The sequence below is a fragment of the Phragmites australis genome, chromosome 8 (assembly GCF_958298935.1).
Source record: "Phragmites australis chromosome 8, lpPhrAust1.1, whole genome shotgun sequence".
Lineage (NCBI taxonomy): Eukaryota > Viridiplantae > Streptophyta > Magnoliopsida > Poales > Poaceae > Phragmites > Phragmites australis.
The window spans coordinates 11,132,540-11,152,536 of NC_084928.1; the positions used below are offsets into that span (position 1 = coordinate 11,132,540).

The 19,997-nt window shown below is 45.8% G+C and overlaps 2 protein-coding genes across 2 annotated transcripts; one reads left to right on the forward strand and one right to left on the reverse strand.

The window, feature by feature from the left end:
• Positions 1–2,099: 2,099 nt before the first annotated feature.
• Positions 2,100–14,939, reverse strand: LOC133926617 (plasmodesmata-located protein 6-like). Its single transcript, XM_062372632.1, has 3 exons — positions 13,995–14,939; positions 2,584–2,685; positions 2,100–2,462 (listed from the first exon to the last, which is right to left on the reverse strand). The coding sequence occupies exons 1-3, from the start codon at positions 14,845–14,847 to the stop codon at positions 2,452–2,454; spliced, it is 966 nt and encodes a 321-aa protein (XP_062228616.1). The 5' UTR covers positions 14,848–14,939; the 3' UTR covers positions 2,100–2,451.
• A 1,044-nt stretch (positions 14,940–15,983) lies between these two features.
• Positions 15,984–17,421, forward strand: LOC133927592 (uncharacterized). Its single transcript, XM_062374052.1, has 3 exons — positions 15,984–16,310; positions 16,381–16,706; positions 16,919–17,421. Exons 1-3 carry the CDS (start codon positions 16,024–16,026, stop codon positions 17,419–17,421), a joined length of 1,116 nt encoding a protein of 371 aa, XP_062230036.1. The 5' UTR covers positions 15,984–16,023.
• Positions 17,422–19,997: the final 2,576 nt, after the last annotated feature.

Sequence of the window (19,997 nt, forward strand, 5' to 3'; positions counted from 1 at the left end):
CCGGAGTTAGACGCGGTGGCGACAGACTCTAAGTGGCAGCGCGCGGTTGAAAACTCATTGATAGTTTGTTCCCGTGGGTAGATCTCTACGGCGAGTGGCAGAAATGCATTAGGGCAGCATGACAAACTCACCTTGGCTGTGTATCATTGTCGATGAAGCTCGGTGAGGTCTGGCGACGTTGAGCAGTGTGTTTCTTCTTCGGAGCTTGTTGGCGAGGAGGTTCAAGTGGTGGATGCACTTTGGTAAGTTGGGTGAAAGGCTTGAGATGATCTGGGGAGGTTTAGGGGTTGCATATTTATACCCAGGGATACAAGCGAGTCTTGGTTCGACTTGATTAGGGTTTTAGGCAGTGACAGAGCAATCCTGAGCAATCTAGAGTTTGTAACGCGCTTAGGAAAGGATAAGGTGGGCAAAAGATCATAGGGCGCATGGTTATTTGATAAGCTCCTAGAGATATCTCCTTTCGGGTTTGCACAAATCTTGAAAGATTTGGTGCAGCCGGCGGTTTTATCCTGAACTCGGACTCACGTTTGAATTGGGCTCCAAAGGAAATATGGCAGGCCAGAGGGATGTGGAGACCTCATGAACTCATTCTAGTGGTTACCTTGTGGAGTTCGGCTTGGATTTGGACAGATGGGTGCGGTGTCTTCTATTGTCGTGCGCATGCTAGACAAGGAGCAGATGAGAGTTGCAAGAGGAAGGTGACGATGATGTCGGCTGAGCTAGGTTGCACCTACACGTGAAAGATGGGTCAGGAGAGGTGGCGTGTGTGCAATCCAGTGAGGAAAAGAGAGAGTGGGAGAGAGAGGAGAGATGGGCGAGCTCAGTTGGCATCGTCCCACGCAGAGAAGAGAAGGGAGGGGAAAGGACATGCTAGGCTGCAAAGAGGGGAGATGAGAAGAGAGTTGGGCTGGAGAAAATGGATTTTGGCCCCATAAAAGGTCTTCTATTTTTTAGATTTGTTTGATTTGTGGTAATTGATAAATGATATATATGTAAATATTAATCTAGGAAATAAATAAGAAGAACAAACAATTGGCAAACAAATCTAGGAAACTTTTAATATTTATATATTATTATTTGTTGTATATATTTAATTTATTTTGTATTAAATAAAATTTGAAATTTTCCAAAATTTGGGCTGTTGTGATCGCCAAGAAGAAGAGATCGCGAAGCGGCGTGTGAGAGATGGGAAAATATCCCCACTCCACACAGTAGAATCCCTATTCTATCCCGGCATTGTAATATTTAAAATTATGCTTTGTAATAACCGTAGATGTTTACCATTGCGAATAAAATTTTTGGCTTCAACTCTCCTCTACATATAATTTCTCTCCTCTACATATAATTTAAATTCCTCGAAGTAGTACGATTCCTCAGAAAATATGCAATGTTCAAAGTCTTGTCACCCGTTTAGTGGGTGATAAGTACATGTCCATTTAATGGACCACATGTTTTTGTCGTACGAGTACATTTCAGTCAATTTTCAAAATAGATGCACATTTTTACAATATTCAGAAATAAAAAATCTTAAGACAACTCCGAGCAGTAGGTCCTACCCCCGGTGGAACACCCAAAATCTGCCAAGATTAGACATTGCATCAACAAAGTTACGAATCGCATTGCAGATTGCAGCGCAATTAACCAAGGCAAATATATCAGCCGCAAAACACGAAACTTTTGGCCCTTGTGGTTTCCATGGACCCCAAACACCGCCATTCACCAGCTAATGGACTGTCATGCCCTGCACTAATTCATTATCAGCAATGATTTTACCAGCACTAAACAGAGCACTAAGATAAGCCCATCGATTCCTGTACGAACTCTCTCATGATGTCAACCTTGCCCCGTTCTCACAAAAGATGAAACAATTGGATTCCCACTCCACCTAAAAAAAGAAAGAAATAATTGGATTCCTCAACCGCCTGACTCACCATCACATTGTATTATGCCATTCACGATACAGAACTTTAGTTTCGTTTCAAAAAAAACAAAAGGATACAGAACTTTAGTGAACAATTACCTTCAAGAAATTAACAATAAGATACATGAGCCCACATCACCAACCATTGCATGGAGATGACACCAACACCATCAACTAGGACATGAATCATGCATGCATGCATGGGTTCCATAAACAAATACATTATATAGAATGAGTATATTAAACGAGCAGAGACCACACTCTTCTTATTTTGGGGTAAACTCAGTGGCTACCTAGTAGTTGGTAGAGGCTGGAATCTTCACTTCACATTTCTGCACAGCGGATACCTTTCAGCTTATGTCATTTCAGCATGGCTTCCCTTTGTTTTGGTCGATAATGACAGGACAAAAGAGGCTCTATAAAAGATAAAAAGAGGAGCAAGGGAGAGGGAGATGGACTAAAGCAGTGCTCGAGCAAAAGCCACCGACGATCCAATCTGAGCCAAGTGATGACCATCTTGCATGCTCTTAGCTTTTACCTGCATATGGTTCAGGTAAAAAGAGTTACCCATTAATGAATAGCACGAAAACTACCAAAGGTGAATTGATGATTGGTGAACCAGGAATCGATGATTATATGTAAACTGGAACTGATCTTACCGCCGTCACCACGGGCCTTTCGGACGAAGGTGAGGAAGACGATAACAATGGCGACCGCCGCCACTAGGCCGATGATGATGGCAAGGGTTTTTCCAGATTCATCTGACGAACGTTGGCACAGAATAGCAGCAAATTAACGATTAAAAGGCAAGCTAATCTACTCAAATGTATGTGGTACTGTAGTGTATTTGATTGTACTATCTTGTTGTAGCTTTGTGCAAAGTAGGGTAGTAAAGGGTTTAAAGCTATCCCAAAAGCAGAAAAGGCTGAGCAGTACACTACTCACAGTGGGATACCAGAGATATCCCCTCCTTTGTTTCAGATTCCAATGATAGAAAGCTGCATCATTTTGAATCCACGTTGTGATGCACTGCCGGCCTCAGAGCAAGGTTAACAACACAAGTTCAGAGGAAAAAGTGGAAAGGCAAAAAAAAGTCCTTTTGGGCTCTTCTCTTTTGATTGTTAGATACCTTTGCAGTTTGGACACACACCATATATAATTTGCTTCTAGTTAGATACATCCACCATATCATATACTATACAAATATGACAGATCTTGCAGACCATAAGTTAGTGTTGAACTGTCCTGTGTTATCACTTATCAGTATACACTGTAATGCAGTAAATTAAACTAAGAACATCTTTTCTATTAAGTTGAATGCTTTAGTATGCTTAAGTGGTTATTTTGTATCATTTAAGTATATATAATTGTGGAGGGACAAGCAGATCAGAACGTTCTATCTGGTGCTTGCTGCCCTAATCATTGACAACCTGCTACTAGAAAGAAATATGGGGGCTACACTGATGCAGCCATGCCTAATTTCTATTGCAGCCTTGTAGGTTTGCACATGCTACATGGAAACCCACAATCTCAGCAAATTTTGCTGGCTGAAAGGGTGCCAGTCTGCAAATATTAGTCAAGTTTTTGGATCGTTCAGCTGTCTCGTCACTTCCCAACTATGTAGCCTGCTGTTTCACTTTGACCCTCTGATTACCAAAAGCGATCAATCTCTTCAATATTATAATTCCATGAAGTAAACCTGAAGAGAATTCACCGAACTATGGTACATTGTACTAATAAACAATAATACAAGTCTAGAACGCCTAAAAATTATATAGAAGCCAGCAACGTAGTTCGTGCATACAGGTAAATGCAAAACCGAATGTACTTATGCACATACGGAACATAGTTTATCTTAGCCCTCTATCACTTCCCGTGATACTCATCCATCTCTTATTCTCCTTACATGTCCATCATTTTTAATTATCATAAGCTATGTGTGTAAAAAGTTTCCCTTTGGTGTACCCATCATGAGAGGACATAGAAGGAGTACACCATCACCATTATATAACTCTATTTCAGTACGTAAATGACTAGCGTTAACAACTGAATTATACGCATGATGCTGTACTACTGGTGGATAGCACTTGATGGCCCCGTAATGGCCGCAAGATCCCACAAATATTCAGAGCTCCGCGAAAGAGAGAGTGACCAGATGTGGCGCACGCATCAACGTGGTTATTTATCCAGAAATTTACGTGGCGATCGATGTGATGTGCGCGGAACGAGATAACGGTGAAACCGGAAGGATCCACGCTGTTCGATCATCGAAGGCCAGAAAAAACTGGATCGGCTAGCAGCTGACTGGCTAATGCAGCTGACGGTTAAAAACGTCGGTTTAGGACTGAACCAAAGCCTAGCCCCGTCAAAACGCTGGCTCGCCCAATATTGACAAGCAATTTCACCGTCTCAGGTTCGCTAGTGTATGGACGTAAAAATGAATTGCGCGACCCGACGCTACCTGAGCGAGCCAATAATTAGCACTCAGACATCCAGTTAACGCCCATGTTTTAGCGAAGTAGCAGTGGGGTCAATCCAAACGAGCCTACATGCTCACTACGGTTGCATTGCATATTACGAAAAAGTAGATAACATACGTCAGTGTATTTATTAAAATAGATAATAAATCGGTGTATTTATAAATCTAGCACCTGTATTCGGTACCTTAAAATCCAAAAATCCGATTTTGAGACCTGAAACACCAAAAAAACCTAGCCTGGTTGTATTCGGCACCTAAAGTGTCAAATACGGCACTGGTCACCCGTATTCGGCACCTGAGCACTTCCGTATTTGGCACCTCATGGTTGAGATTCTTTCGGCTGCCCACATGATGTTGTCCGTGCTTTCGGCGTCCTGTCAAATCGGTCAAATTGTATCACTTTTTGTCTCTCCACTCTACGCTATAAAATGAGGACAGTTGTAGCGCGAGAGGAGAGTAGAAACACAAAGGAGGAGAGGAGAGGAGAATCAGCCCGAGGCGAGGATGAGCAGCAGCGCGAGATACAATAAATACTTAAATTATGTTTTTAATTAGTACTTGCATCAATAATAGTAATTAGAGTGTTTAACCCGATAATTACATTTGTTCAATTATTTGCTTAGTTTGATTATATGAATCTGATTATTTGCTTAGTAGTGTAGTAGTAATTAGCGTGAATTTGTATAATAGTAATTAGCGTGTTGTTGTGTAATAGTAATTATTTTCTTAGGTTAGAAGATTGTATAATATTAATTAGCGCAAAATTGATTAGTCAAAAAAACTTGGGGCACCTCAGCTCAGCTCACTCAGCGCAAAGAAATCTACGAATAGGTTAATAGTGCAATGTCAATTTATAAGGAGATTGAATATTTGCTCAACGTAACTTTCATGTTAATTTAAATTATATTTTAATTCAATATTGAATATTAATTATTTCATTTTTATTTAATAATGATGATTTAATTAGCACTGTTAATTACTTACATATTTAGCATGTGTATCGTGCAAACATATAAGTAGTAATTTTATTAAATGTACCTTTATTTACTAGATACGATATGACTTTCTATATTTATTACAGAGAACGTCCCACGGTTTTGCATGGGAGACTCGTAACAATTCAGAACTGCTAGCACATAGAGAATTCGGTTGAGGTACCTAATGACCTAGATGACCTGAAATCACATGTTATGAGCCTTTTGCGTGTAAACCAACAATTCCATATTGTTATCATGAAGGGTGTGCGGCCACATGTTGTTCCAAACAGCTCGGTCATTGTCCATACGTTGTTCATGATGAGAAGAAATAACGCATGGGCTTTGTACTCACGTAAGATATTAGAGGAAAACTTTGATATGGGGGTGTTTGTAAACATAGTGACACGACTGGTGCATGGTGATACAGTGAGTACCTTGGAAGGATCAGGCCAGCAGGTGATGCACGAAGAGGATGGAGGGCATGTAGGGAAGGGCAGTTCCAGTAGAGATGGAGCTAGAGTAGATCATTCTGATGTAGATGCAGGATGCATGAATGATGAAGTCGGTGGTAGCGGGGATTAAAAAGATGCTGACAATGACGATCCGGTGCCGGCAATGTAGTACTTTTGTGGTGCTGGTTTGCTGGATTGTGCCGTCGTTGAGTATAACACATTATCTAACCGGAGATACCAGAATATGGACATCCAGGTTGGGCAACAATTTCGTAATAGGGGGGAGGTCATCTATTGTAGTGACAAGAAGGGACCACAAGTGCGTCCGGTCTAACCCTACGAAGTATGAGGTCAGGTGTTTCAAACACGCGATTTGTCCTTACTTCGTACGAGCACATAAGCCTAAATATGAGAACTATTTTATGATCAGTAGACACACCCCACATACATATAACAAAGAGGCTATTAGTAATGTGAGCCACGCTGTTGATGCGAGGTTCATAAACCAACTCCTCATCACCCTTGTTGGCACAAACATTTGTTTGTCGCCAAAATTCATTATGGAGGAGGTGCAGACTAAGACGGGTATACTGATCAATTACCACACCACATGGCGAGTGAAGCAGAAGGCATTGAAGATGTTATTTGAAAACTTTGAGGAGTCTTACAACTATGCTCCAAGGCTACTGCAAAAAATTGCCATGACAAATCCAGGGACTCAATGGGCGATGGCGGATGAGCTGATCAAGCTAGATGATGGGTCATGCAACATCATTGACCGATACCTCATTAGGTTATTCTGGTTCTTTGGACAATGCATCGAAGCTTTCAAACATTACAGGTCGGTTCTATGCGTGGATGCTACATTTTTGAGCGTCAAGTACCATGGTACCCTTATGACAGCGATGACGGCGAATGCAATAATCAGATCATTCCTCTTGCCTTTGCAATGGTTGAGAGTGAGAACAATGATAGCTGGCTGTAGTTCCTCATTTTATTGAGGACACATGTCATGGGCAATAAGGAACGAATTTGCATCATCTCTGACCGCAACAAGGGCCTTCTGCATGCGTTGGACGTGCTGCATGATAGCACAAACTACGTCATTGCATGGCCTGATGTAGAGAGAAGGTGGTGCATGTGCCACTTAAGAGCGAACCTATACACAAGGTACCGCAACAAGTCTCTTGTAAAGAGATTCAAAAGTTTGTGTCTGCAGAACTAGCAGGCAAAGTTCAACGAGATATGCAGAGAGTTAAATGAGGCCACTCGCAAGATGATGAAAGATCAACAAGAACAGGAGGATCACATGCAAATGCAAATGGTTGGAGAACAAACTACCGTTAGCCGTTCACGTGCTACGTTTAGCCAGTGGATAGCGGGAAAGTCGGCAGAGCATTGGGCTCTAATCCATGACACTCATGGTGCCAGGTTAGCACCTAAAATTTAAATTACATATTGAACCTTGTCTTATGCAAATAGGTCTTCTAAATTTTTTGTATCCTATGTTAGGTACACCATGACAACGAACATAGCGGAGGCGTTCAACAATGTCCTACAGGGAGTACAGGGTCTCCCGTTGTATGCCATTATTGAGCTCACATTCTATAGAACGGCGGACTACTTTCGAGACCGTGGAAATGCTGCTATGAATTGCAGCACACGGTACGCACATAAGGTGGAGACAATATTATACAGAAGGAGGAACAAGACACACTTTTATTGGATGAGGATCTACAACATGGCCAACAATGACTTTGAGGTCATGTGCCACCGTAGGTATGCTTCAGGGTATAGCGCAGGGGACACTGTGCAGTAATGTCAACTTGGGCCTCACAAGGTGAAGTGCACATGTAATAAGCTAAAACTGCACCATATCCCGTGCTCGCATGTCTTAAACGCTTGCAAGGACATGGGCGGCAATGACGGATCATAGTACATAGCACCGTACTTCATGATAGATGCATTGAGGAGCACATTGCTTCTAAAGATGCGATCCTTCAACATAGGAAGTAGCTAGAAAGCGATCATGGGGCCTACATAGGTACCTTATCCCTGAACACGACGCACGGATCCTGGAAGGTCTAGATCCACGAGGCTGCAAGGTGACATGGATGAAGAAGATGTTGTTGATGGCCTACGCAAGTGTAAACTTTGCAAACAACCTGACCATGACAGGAGGACATGCCCGACCCAGCAGTAAACTATCATGCACTATCAAACTATAGGGCTTTAGAGTTGTTGCATTTTATTGAACCATGAAGCTTGTTTTTCACCTATTTATTGAACCATGAACTTGTAATATATTCTAATTTGTTATTCACATACTTATTGGATCATGAAGAGTGTACTATATTCTTTTTTGTTATTCACCTATTTTATTGAACCATGAAGCTTGTAATATATTCATATTTGTTGTTCACCTACTTATTGAAACATGTAGCTTGAAATCATTATCATGGCTCATGCTGGTCTTCCTGAGTTTCTTCAGCAGTGGTAAAACAAGAACTATAGAGGGCAGCAGGTACCACAAATATATGTGCTTTTTAATTGCTAACATAATTTACAACTAACGTTGTACATGTATTGGATACCTTTTACAGTTGCTACCATTGCGAGCCCAGAGTGTCCACACGATTAAGGAGTTGGACCCTCGATACCACGAGCCACTCGCACGGGGCAGGCTTACTACCTTTCGCTCTCATGATGGTTGGAACTCCCATGGCGGGTGGTGGTAGGACACCTCTCCCGCCAATTGAGCAACCACTGCTTACAGGTCTCGTTGAGCAGTGGCGTTCTGAGACGCACACATTCTACTTTCCTTTTGGCGAGATGACCGTAACATTGAGAGACATGGCCATGCTAACCGGGTTGCCAATTAGTGGTGCCCCGTTAGTTCTTTCGTGACCAACGAAGGAATAGTGTAAGGGTTACGTTGAGGGTAGATAATTATTTTTTATATACTGCAATTCAAATATTGTATAGCTGTTAAAGCTTCATTGACCATCTGCATCTTGTAGGTTTAGAGTGCTATATGACAAGAAGGATGTTAGCCTCTTCATGTCCTGGATTCATGGGCTGCCACAGTTCGGTCTATGCCCACCCAATGCGGATAAGGCTACAATAAAACAACACTATGAGGTGTACTTGTACGTCCTGCTGGGAGTCATCATGTTCTGCAAAACGACAGTCGATTATGTCGTTCCCCATATTATGGTTAGCGAGTTAGCTCGCTTCACATCCTTACGAACCGACATCATACAGTTGGGGATTTGATGTGCTGGATGGCATCTATAGAGGATTGTGTGATGCAAACCAATGATCAACGAAGAAAGAATTTTTAACATACTGCCTACACCTTCTATAGCTATGGAGCTGGGAGTACCTCCCGGTTTGTCAGCTTTGGGTGCTTAAGAGTTACTATCCAATCCCCATCTCCGATGGCATTGCAGATGACATGAGGTCTACGATGGGTTATCGGTGGATGCATGCTAGGCTAAGGTGGAGTCAGCAACAAGACCATGGTAGCTACTCCTGTGTGATCAGTGATTTGGATGTCCTTAGCACAGATCTCGTGGAATGGGATCCATGGCGTATGGCACGAGTGGTCAAAATTGTGACTGCTAGGCTCATTGCATCGTGTTGTTGGCGTGACTCAGGCTTATGGATGACTAGATACTTCTTGTTGTATATGAACAACAAGAAGCAGTTTGGGTACCGATAGGTGGTGCCAGTACCTCCCCCACGAGACGTCGGTCAGGCACACAAGTAAGTGTGTTATTGTAGGTATCATTAGTGCCCAAGGTGATCAATATTAGTATATTATAACTGTGTATGTCACGTACAGGAGGAGCGCATAGGGGGCCGGAGGCATGCGGGATTAGGCATCCGTGAATGTCGAACACATACAGAGGTGGACGGAGTCAGCCACGGTGGATGTCATTGTTCCTGCTGAACAAGACGACGATGACACCTACTGGGAGTACCTATCATGGTACCGTCTGCGCACGCGTGCCACCTTACTTAGCGAACTTGTGGAGCCGAGCCCCAGACCGTTCCCTGAGAATTGTGCCCGCCTTCTTCATGTTGTGTTAGGTGATGCGGTACTTATAATATTTTTAATGGTTAAACCTCCGTATTACTAACATGTCACTCATCTCATACAGACCGAAGAGACGTACGTAATGCATACGTAGGCGGAGCAAGCTTGTGGGGAACCAAGCAGGTCATCAACGCGTAGGGATCGAAACCCTCTCCGGGAGTACATGCGGACGAGAGGGTCCCGCTTTCTGTCTGCTATACGTGGTCTAGGTGGTTGTGACCCACGTTGGAGGGGGTATGACGTACCAGCAATGGACCCGTCCTGTGCCTCCCACAACAGGTGCTCATCCAGTGCTCATGACGAACCCATTCGCGCACAGTCATGAGAGGCACCTTCAGCTTCGGAACATCAGGTGTCACGTTCCGATACTGATGCTGAGGAGTGCACGCAGGCGTACGAGCCCAAGCAGTGTACACTGGGTTCACATGCCCCCCAGTGGACACAACCTCCTCATACTACGATGACACCTCCGCCTGCAGCTTGATGCATCATGAGGACGTCGTTGACTGTACGCAGCAGACACTGAGCTGGAGCGGGAGACATGATTTTGACTGGGTTGCTGCAATGCAGGCCACAGGCTTCACCAATCTCCTCAGCGGATAGTACTCCCAATATCCTAATGTACCTGGGGGTTCACAGTGGTACCAGCAGGCTGAGCCTTTGGGACACCGGACTCCATCGGAGCACGTTCTAGGGGTGTTGACACTTCCTTATGAGGATCTATCATCATGGTATATATAGGATCGAGTTAGCGGATCTGGATACACGTTCGGTGAGGGTCACACAGGGCAGGACGATGATGACGATGGTCAAGGGGACACGAGGCAGGGGCTAGCGCAGGCCGCTGGGATGAGGACCACGCACCTGTCAGACGCTTACACTCATGAGGACTACGTGCATCATCATCGTCGTCGTTGAGGAGGCAATGCTGTTATTCAGTGTACTTGTAATTCTTTATGACACATGTACTATTCTGTCGGTGACACAGGAACCGGGGGTCCCCGAGTCCCGAGGCCAGAACAGTAGAGTGCCACGTGGCGCCCTCCCGCGGGGGTTATCTCCCCGAGGTACGAGAAGACCAAGTCCCGGGAGAGGTTGCTCGGGGCCATGAACAGTGGTCCCCGAGTACCCGAGTTCCTCGATGACCCGAGAAGACCAAGTATTGGGAAGAGAGTGCTCGGGGCCGCGAACAATGGCCCCCGATCACTCAAGTCCCCCGATGACAAGAAAGGCCAAGTACCGGGAAGAGGGTGCTTGGGGCTGCCAATAGTGGCCCCCGAGCACCCGAGTCCCCCGAGGACCCAAGGGAAGTCAGTTTCGGGAGAGAGTGCTCGGGGCCACGAACAGTGGCTCCCGAGCACTCGGTTCCCCGAGGACCCGAACAGTCAGTTCAGGGAGAGAGTGCTTGGGACCATGAACAGTGGCCCCCGAGCACTCGGTTCCCCGAGGACCAAGAAAGGGCACATCCAGGAGAGAGCGCTCGGGGCGGCGAACAGTGGCCCCCGAGCACTCGGTTCCCCGAGGGCCTGAGAAAGTCCTTCGCCGGTGGCCCCCACAGAGGCTCAGCGGTGAGGTATCAGCTGGTGAGAGGATCGATACTGCATTTAAGAGGGCGCGTGGCCTGTCACTTCCAACTGTTCCCCCCACGCTTGCTGCCAGTCCTTGCCATGGGCTGGCAGAGAGGCGTGGGGACATTTAATGCACTGGTCCCATCGCGCGATATCGGGCTTGCCTTAGGATAACATCGCGAAGCCCAAAGCGCCCCGCCTGCCGCCCTGCTGTGTCAGGCTTGCTCTTACCGGGCGGGCACGCCGGGCTACTCTGTGGCTGCCCGGTGGGCCCTCCCCGCGGCGCCCATTGAAAAACGGCATGATGACGAACAAGACCGGACGGGGACGCATTTTCAACCCTCCCCGTCACCTTGCGCAGCAGCCCATGATGGTTGCTTTTCATTTATGGTGCCTTGGAACTCGCGCCATCCTTTCTGGGCACGCTACCACCTCGGCGCGTATTTAAGCCGGGCGGGCTCCCCGAAGAAAGGCAAGTGAAGCACAGAAGAAGTAGAGTTCGACATTAACTGAGTCAAGTTCAGTACGAGCTGAGGTCGAGCACCGTAGAACAAGGAGCACGAAGCTCTAGACTTAGACAAATATTCTTGTATACAGTAGATACTCAGAGAGACATTCTCAGAGCATTTATAGCATACACACAGGAGTAAGGTGTTACGCTCAGTGCGGCCCGAGCCTGTCTAAAAATCCCCCGAGCATTTACTACTTCCTGCATCCGATCATTCCATTCCACCTGCATCTCATTTACGTCCATTCATTTCACCCGCAAAACGGATTCAGAATCATCCCCCCGGCTGAATCTCAAAGGGGTCCCTCCGGATCCCCGCTTGAGGAGTTCACCCTCCGTATACCATATTATGTCTCATTCATTGTTATTGTTGTTGTAATTACTTTTAATATATCTAATGCTTGTCAAATAATTTTGGCACATAATACGGTGGAGGGAATACGAACGCTGAGAGTACAAGCAATAACAGGAGGAATTATGGCTTAAGCGTCAGGAGGAGGAGCGGATGAGGAGGGCAACGGAGGAGTGTGCCGCGGCTGAAGCTCGCGAGGATGAGAGGGAAAAGAAGCGGGAGATGGTCCGTCGCACTAAGGTTTCGGGCCCTGATGCTCTGAGGAAGGACAAATATCCTAGATACACTCAGTAGAGACCATCTTTTGTAACCCAGTCTATTTTTACTTCCTAAGTCATGTTAGGTTTAGCAGCGGCATACTATTAAGTTAGTCGTTAGGCGTACCGTAGATGCCAATATTTGTTATCGTTATCTCTTTATGGTTACTGTCCATTCATGCACCGATGTAAAACATCATATCAAATGTAAGGTTTATTAGTGTATGTAATCTTTATGCCGGGTTATATGGTAATTGTTCTTCACAACTATTGATGCTCGATAAATTAGAATTTGTATCCTCCCAACGTTAATTCACTGCAAAATTACCTTACAAAATTCTTTCCAACAATGTTTAATATTAATATAAAATGATAAAAAATACATATAAATGGAGCATTACAAAGGCTTAATATTAATATGATAACAAAAGATTTGTGCATGTTAAATTATTTTTATTTAAATTGAATTAAGAAGAGAATATCACATGAAATGATAAAAATGCATATAAATAGAGTATTACAAAGGAATTCACCTTTTTATCAAATAATATAGGGTTGAAAATACTTTTATAAATTAGTAAATCGCATGAGAAGATATTAGTGATTTTTTCTAAATTTTTGATAATTTATGAGGCATTAAATATTGCTAGAATTTATAAAGTTAGTTTATTTGAAGAATTTTAATTAAATATTGGCTCAGACTCTTTGAATCAAACAAATTAAAATAGGTTGCTCGTGATCTCTAGTTTCCTAATGAAAACATTTACAATTTTTAGACTATTTTTGTACTAAAAAAATCGTGAATTAAGCTTTAGCCCCTGGTGCGGCGCTGGCACAGGCTGTATTCCGCACCTGAGGTACCAAATTTAGCATTGTTACCCATATTCGACATCTCAGGTGCCGAGTACGAGTGAGCAGTGCCGTATTCGGCACCTCAGATGTCTAATACGACCAAATCAGTCTTTTTTCGGTGTTTCAGATCTAAAATTGGATTTTCGGATTTTAAGGTGCTGAATACAGTGCTAGATTTGCAAATATATCAGTTTATTATCTATTTTAGCAAATACACTGGTGTATATCGTCTATTTTTCTATTTTGCCTGCATATTACTGGTGTGCAATGTAAGAATATTTTTCTCAATCCAGCTCATGGATATTCAGGGTCGATCTCTCATGATCCGGAAGTTCACTACACAGTTCCATCAGGCTACTGTTCTATAGCAAGTCGGGATTCAGGGCGCGTTTTGGAATGCAGGAATTCGACATGAAATTCCCGCAGGAACAGGAGGAAAAAAAATCACGCGTTTGAAAGTCGAAATAGGCCTTGTAGGCCAAAACTTTAAACTAGTAATGGATGGCAAGGAGTAGCTGCTTACCATGGTTGCCGTACGTATTCGGCACGAATCCGTACGCGTATCCATTGCCCGCTCCTCCCACACCGCCGCCACTGATGCCATTGCCACCGCCGGTCCCGGCGCCACCTCCGACTGGCACTCCGCTGCCGCTGCCGCCTGCGGCATTGGACCAGAAGCGCGCGTAGCACTTGCCGAGGTACACCTCCCCGGCGGAGGCGTACCCGCAGCCGGCCTTCAGCTGCGAGGCCGCGGCGGAGACGCAGTCGGAGCACGCCTTGGCGCCGAGGTCCCCGACGCACTGCGACATGGCCTGCACGTACCCGGCCGCGCCGGCGCGGTACGAGCCCTCGTCAGCGGGCGCGGCGGCGGCCACGAGGGCGCCGAGCGCCGCGTCGCGCATGGCCACGACGCCGGAGCCCGCGCCGCTCTCGCCGCCGCACTTCTTGAACAGCACTGTCGTGTCCTGCTTCCCCAGGAACGAGTCGTTCCCGTACCGCACGAAGCACGCGCGCAGCTGCACCGCGGCCCCCGCCGCCGAGTTGCAGAGCGAGGAGAGCTTGGAGACGGCCGACTTCACGCAGCCGCCGCAGACGGCGGTGGGAAGGTCGGAGCGGCACTGGTACACGCCGTCCAGGCCCGAGGCGGCCGACGGCGAGGTGTAGTTGGCGTAGGTGGTATAGCCCGCGCTGTTTACGAGCGAGGACAGCGCGGTGTCCACGTCCGCCGCGTACTGCGACCCGGGGTCGTAGCGCGCCTGCGAGCACCCGGCGTACACGAACGCCGTGTAGTCGTCGGCGCCGCTCGCGCGCGTGCACGCGCACAGCACGATCAACGAGAGCATAGGGAGCATTGCTGTTGCAAGAAGCTTCGGCATGCTTGCTTGCTTGCTCTTGGCTTTGTGTTCGATGAGATCTGCAGAGTTTTGGAAGCTGAGGAGGCTCAGAGGAGAGAAGAGCAAGAGGCAGCAGAGAGTGGAGGAGTGTGGAGGGATGGGCTTAAGGGCTTATAAATGGATAATTACCTGGTCTAAGTGTGATTTTTTTTTTTTGCATCCACTGAAAAAGTGACATGCCAGGCCAGTTGTATTTCGTTGGTTAATCGTCTTAAAGCGTGTACCGTTGTCCCCCAGTTTCTTGTACAAGCAGTCATGGACTATGTCAGCGTATGCTGCTAATCGTCCCAGTTTCCAGCTTCCAACTGTGGCACGGCTCAACGGTGTCTATAACATTATATCTCTCGTCAAGTGCTTAGCTACTGTGTCGTTAATGGGACCCTATTTTTTTTAAAAAAATCATAAATTTTCAATATGTTCTAATTGGCATTTAGGGCTACACCTAGGACTAACAAATGAGTTTGTTCTTACAAATTAGTTAATGCATTGACGCTAACCCATTTGCCACGCCGACCACTTTGGCACCGAGATGGGACTCGGCCAAATCTCCTAGATCCTTAGACCATCTCCAACCGTTTCCTTCCCTTCCCATCCAAAAATCCCTTCCAGAAGAGATTCCCTTCCCAGATTCGTTCCCTTCAGGTTCCTGCACTCCAACAGCATTCCCTTCCCTGTTCCCTTTCCCAACAGAATTATATTATTTTACCATTTCCTCATAACCGCCATATGGGATACAATACGGCTGCAATACGTTGTATGAATACAATGTAAAGTTTTTTTACGGTGAGTTTGAAGATGGTTGTGCCTGGAACCCAACATTTTTTCGCGAGCAATGTTTGTAGCACTTTATTCTCGATTTTATTGTCTTCCCAAATCCGTAGAAAAGATGTGCACGCGCGCTACCCGTTTCATGGCCGCATGTAGTATTTTGTACATGTCTTTTGTAAGTACACGATACATCTTTTGATAGCATATCGGTAGTACCTTCGTGTTTACGAGCCTTCCTTTGCAAGGCAGGAACCACATGCCTGATGCCTTCGTGGGCACGAGCCTTCTCGTGGAAGGAACTTGTCACATGGCTGGTAGCTTGCATGTGAAGCTAGACGGGAGTTGCTTGCTCGAGAAGACTGTCCTGGCTACAAAAGAGGGGTCATCGTGATGTCGAGAGGCACAATTGCGTCCACATTCCACACTTACACAATGACCTCATTTACGTCTGGAGATCAGTTCATGTTCTCATCGGACTCGAGCGACGATGAGGAAGAATTGATGATGATGGTCGCCATCGAGGAGGAAGAGCTTCGGACCCAAGGTCGCACTCGTCATCGGGGCTCAGTCCTAGGACATGCGGTCATAGATCGTGGGCACCAGGAAGGTGCTGCAAGGCTATTTCGGGACTACTTCAGCAACAACCCAGTGTATGGTGATATACTGTTCCGTCGTAGGTACGCGCATCTTCCATACAAACACAATTGCAGGTTGTCTTTGGTTACTAACGATTGTGCACCCTATCAGGTTTCGGATGAGTCGGGCTTTGTTCTTGAGAATAGCCACTGCTGTGGAGAACCACGACCCATGGTTTCGCCAGAAGAGGGATGCCACTGGGAAACTGGGGCTAAGCCCCCTTCAAAAGATGACAGCTGCCATACGGCAACTGGCATATGGAGTCAGTGCTGACGCAGTGGATGAGTATGTTCGGATTGGGGGTAGCACAGCGATGCTTGCCCTGACAAAGTTTGTAGAAGCTGTTGTCTTGCTTTTCTTCGATGAGTACCTACGCTCTCCCACCGCGGAGGATACTGCCCGACTGTTAGCCATCGGCGAGCAGAGAGGGTTCCCCGGGATGCTAGGTAGCATCGATTGCATGCATTGGGTTTGGAAGAACTGCCCGAAACATGGCATGGCGCGTATACCGGTCATACGCGCAAACCCTCTATAGTTTTGGAGGCGGTTGCGTCGTACGATCTATGGATATGGCATGCTTTCTTTGGAATGCCTGGTAGTCTAAATGACATAAATGTTTTGCACCGCTCTAACATTTTTAGCAGGCTCACGGACGGGACTGCCCCTCCTGTGTCGTACACCATAAACGGTACCACGTACGACATGGGCTACTACTTAGGTGATGGAATTTACCCCGAATGGGCGACCATAGTGAAGCCTATCCCATCACCAAGGGGGAACAAGAGCATGCTGTTCTCCGCCATTCAAGCAGCAGTTCGGAAAGATGTAGAACGCGCATTTGACGTCCTGCAGTCGCGGTTCGCCATAATTCGGGGTCCAGAAAGAATTTGGGAACAACGCACACTACACAACATTATGACCGCTTGTATCATAATGCACAATATGATAATTGAGGACGAGAGAGGCGGCACCGATGTGGATGAGGTGTTTGAATATATGGGCGAGAAAGCGACAATCGAGGGTCGTGATCCAGACCAAGCCGTGCTCCAATACATAGAAGCAACTGAAGCAATTAGGAACCGGGCTATACACCACCAATTGCGTGATGATTTGGTGGAGCACATATGGAGTCGCCATGGAGCTCAATACTGAGGCAAAAAGGTTCCACCCAACTGTACTGTCTTCGTTCGAATGTCTCTTTAGTAATGTTCGGTCTAGTCGAAGCGTCTTCATTGTAATGTGAGTTTATGGTATTTCAATTGCAATGTAAGGTACCGATAAATTATGAACTCTTTCTATCGTGACTGTGGCCCTATTGCACATACTGATTGAATCGAGAGATCGATGACACATACTCAGGGCTACTCCAAACAGGAGGAAACAAATACTGCTCAGAATGTACATGCAAACATGTCCGCTGCGATGTACAAGTAGGTGACAAAAGCAAAAAAATACCGAGTTCTAGTCCAAACACAAGCAAACCCAAGCTGTAATGTAGCAACGTCAAACAAAGGAGTAGTTCGAATTTAACACACAAGTACATAGAATGTGGATATTATTAGGCCCAAGTAGCAACGTCAAACATTCGGCCGAACCTCTACGGGTTATGTTCTACGGTAGTCCATCGCGCTAAGATCTCTGCTTGCCTCTTCCTGTAGTACTCTCTCAGGGGACCAGAAACACTCTCCAAGTCAACCTTCATTATACGCTCGTCCTGATCATTTACTTGAACGGATGCCTGCAGACGCATGATAGAAATTTGCTCCTTCTTCAGCTCCACCATAATCTTCTTCGTTTCACTCATCTCAGCAAGTTGAGTTGCATACAGCCCACCAGACACGGTAGGCAAAGAAGAACTGGAAGCTGATTTCCGCGCACGGGCCGCTTTAGCTGCCTCCCTTCCAATGGGCCTAGGAAGATCTGTAGAGGCGTTTGAAGCTGCGTCGGTTGGCACTTCATTGCAGGGTGTTGGGTGGGACTGTGCGTCAGCTACCTCCTGCACCTTCTGTGACTTCGTGGTCTCGTGCGCGTGCCACTTGGGATGGTCTGCGAGCATAACCCAGCAGTGCGTATAAGCAAATGGCTTCCCCTCAATCCCCTTGTACGCTGTGCAAGCCTGTGCCATCTGCGAATCACAAAAGAATGACACAATTCGTAAATGAAAAAGACAGCCTACCTATTTGTGATCAAGCCATACACATACTACAGAAGTATAAGCCTACCTATTTGTGATCAAACCATACACATACTACATAAGTATAAGCCATCTAACACGCCATGCAATCAACCATGAACACTAACTTAGGTGACCAAGTATAAGCCTACAACGAAGACAGCAGCAGCAATGTGTACTTGGCAAGGTTGGTGGCATAGTCCTGACTAGTATTGTATGCTTAGTTAGAAGTGAGGTTGGCAACCACTAGATAGAGTAATGACAGACATATATATCACTTAGGTTGTTTATTGCATTACTCACTAGATTAAATCGTTGGTCGGCATAAAGAAGCAAGAAAAAGGGCAGAATACTGGAAGCAAGAAAAGGAACAAAATGCTGACAGCACTGATATTTTGAATTACACTCAATGCCTTATACTTAATATTTGGTCCATTAAACCATATTATGAAGCATAGTTCTTTTATCTATGTATTTTCATTTTTCCCCTTTTCACGGGCACAATTGACAGGAGGTGCAATTATCCTTGTTCTTTGTGTTTCTCTGTGAGAACATGACAAACCTTGAAGAATCAGAAAAACTACAAAAGAATAGAAGGTTTACCAAAACTGGTTCCTTGGTCCCACTTGAAGACAGCAGCAGCAATGTGATATAATTCTAGTCAGAATTAACTACGGCTAACTTTATCTGAAATATGTGTGACATCATTCTAGGCAGTAAGCAAAGTACAAATCAGACTTATGTACCTTGTCCCGCTCGTTGGTCCCACTTGGATTGAGCTTCTCCACCTTCCGAACTTGAACCGCAAACTTGCTAACTGCGTCCGTGATGACCTTCATGTGGTTGATCAAAGCCTTATCAGATCTAGGCATCATGGAAGGCTGCCTGAACGTGTTGAAGTACTTGGCGATCCTTCCCCAGTACGTATCTTTTGACTGATCAGTTCCAACTATAGGGTCCTGGCTGACGTTTAACCATGCAGAGACGAGTAGCTCGTCCTCCGCATCTGTCCACTTTGTTCGGTCCGTCTTCGGGTCCGCCTTCTTCTTCTTCTTCTTCTTCGCAGTGGTCACCTTCTTCCTTATCTTGCCCTCAGTACCCATGCTGAACTGCCCCACCTCCTCCTCCGGAACAGGGTGCACATCGGGACTTTCGGCAAACACAAACTGCCCCATCTCTGCCCTAGCTACAACTAAGGACGATGCCCCCTGCATTTGTGACCCCGACCATGTCATCCGCTGCACTCCGTCCTGAAGAAAACTCTCGTAGAATGGATCCATGGAGAACCTGCACAGGACAACACAAAACCATTACAATTCATAACTGAAAAAATGTTGAAATGCAGAACTGCAAAAAGGTTTAGATTCTTCACTGCAAAAATGTTTAATTTGAGAACTGTTCAAAGGTTCACATTGTTCGGTGCATCAAGGTTTACTCCTGAACAACCACTCCTGGACTGCAAAAAGGTTGACTCCTGCACAACAACATGATGTACTGCTACCTCTGTTTGTAACTAGTGAGGAAACACGCACTGTATAGCACAAATTTGCAAGGC

What these genes read in the sequence shown, in the direction of transcription:
- LOC133927592 (XM_062374052.1), top strand. Translation starts at nt 16,024, where the DNA reads ATGTCGAGAGGCACAATTGCGTCCACATTCCACACTTACACAATGACC. An exon ending in GATATACTGTTCCGTCGTAG is followed by an intron (nt 16,311 to 16,380) that starts GTACGCGCATCT and finishes GCACCCTATCAG; the next exon opens with GTTTCGGATGAGTCGGGCTT. An exon ending in CGAGCAGAGAGGGTTCCCCG is followed by an intron (nt 16,707 to 16,918) that starts GGATGCTAGGTA and finishes TTAGCAGGCTCA; the next exon opens with CGGACGGGACTGCCCCTCCT.
- LOC133926617 (XM_062372632.1), bottom strand. Translation starts at nt 14,847, where the DNA reads ATGCCGAAGCTTCTTGCAACAGCAATGCTCCCTATGCTCTCGTTGATC. An exon ending in GAATACGTACGGCAACCATG is followed by an intron (nt 2,686 to 13,994) that starts GTAAGCAGCTAC and finishes AACGTTCGTCAG; the next exon opens with ATGAATCTGGAAAAACCCTT.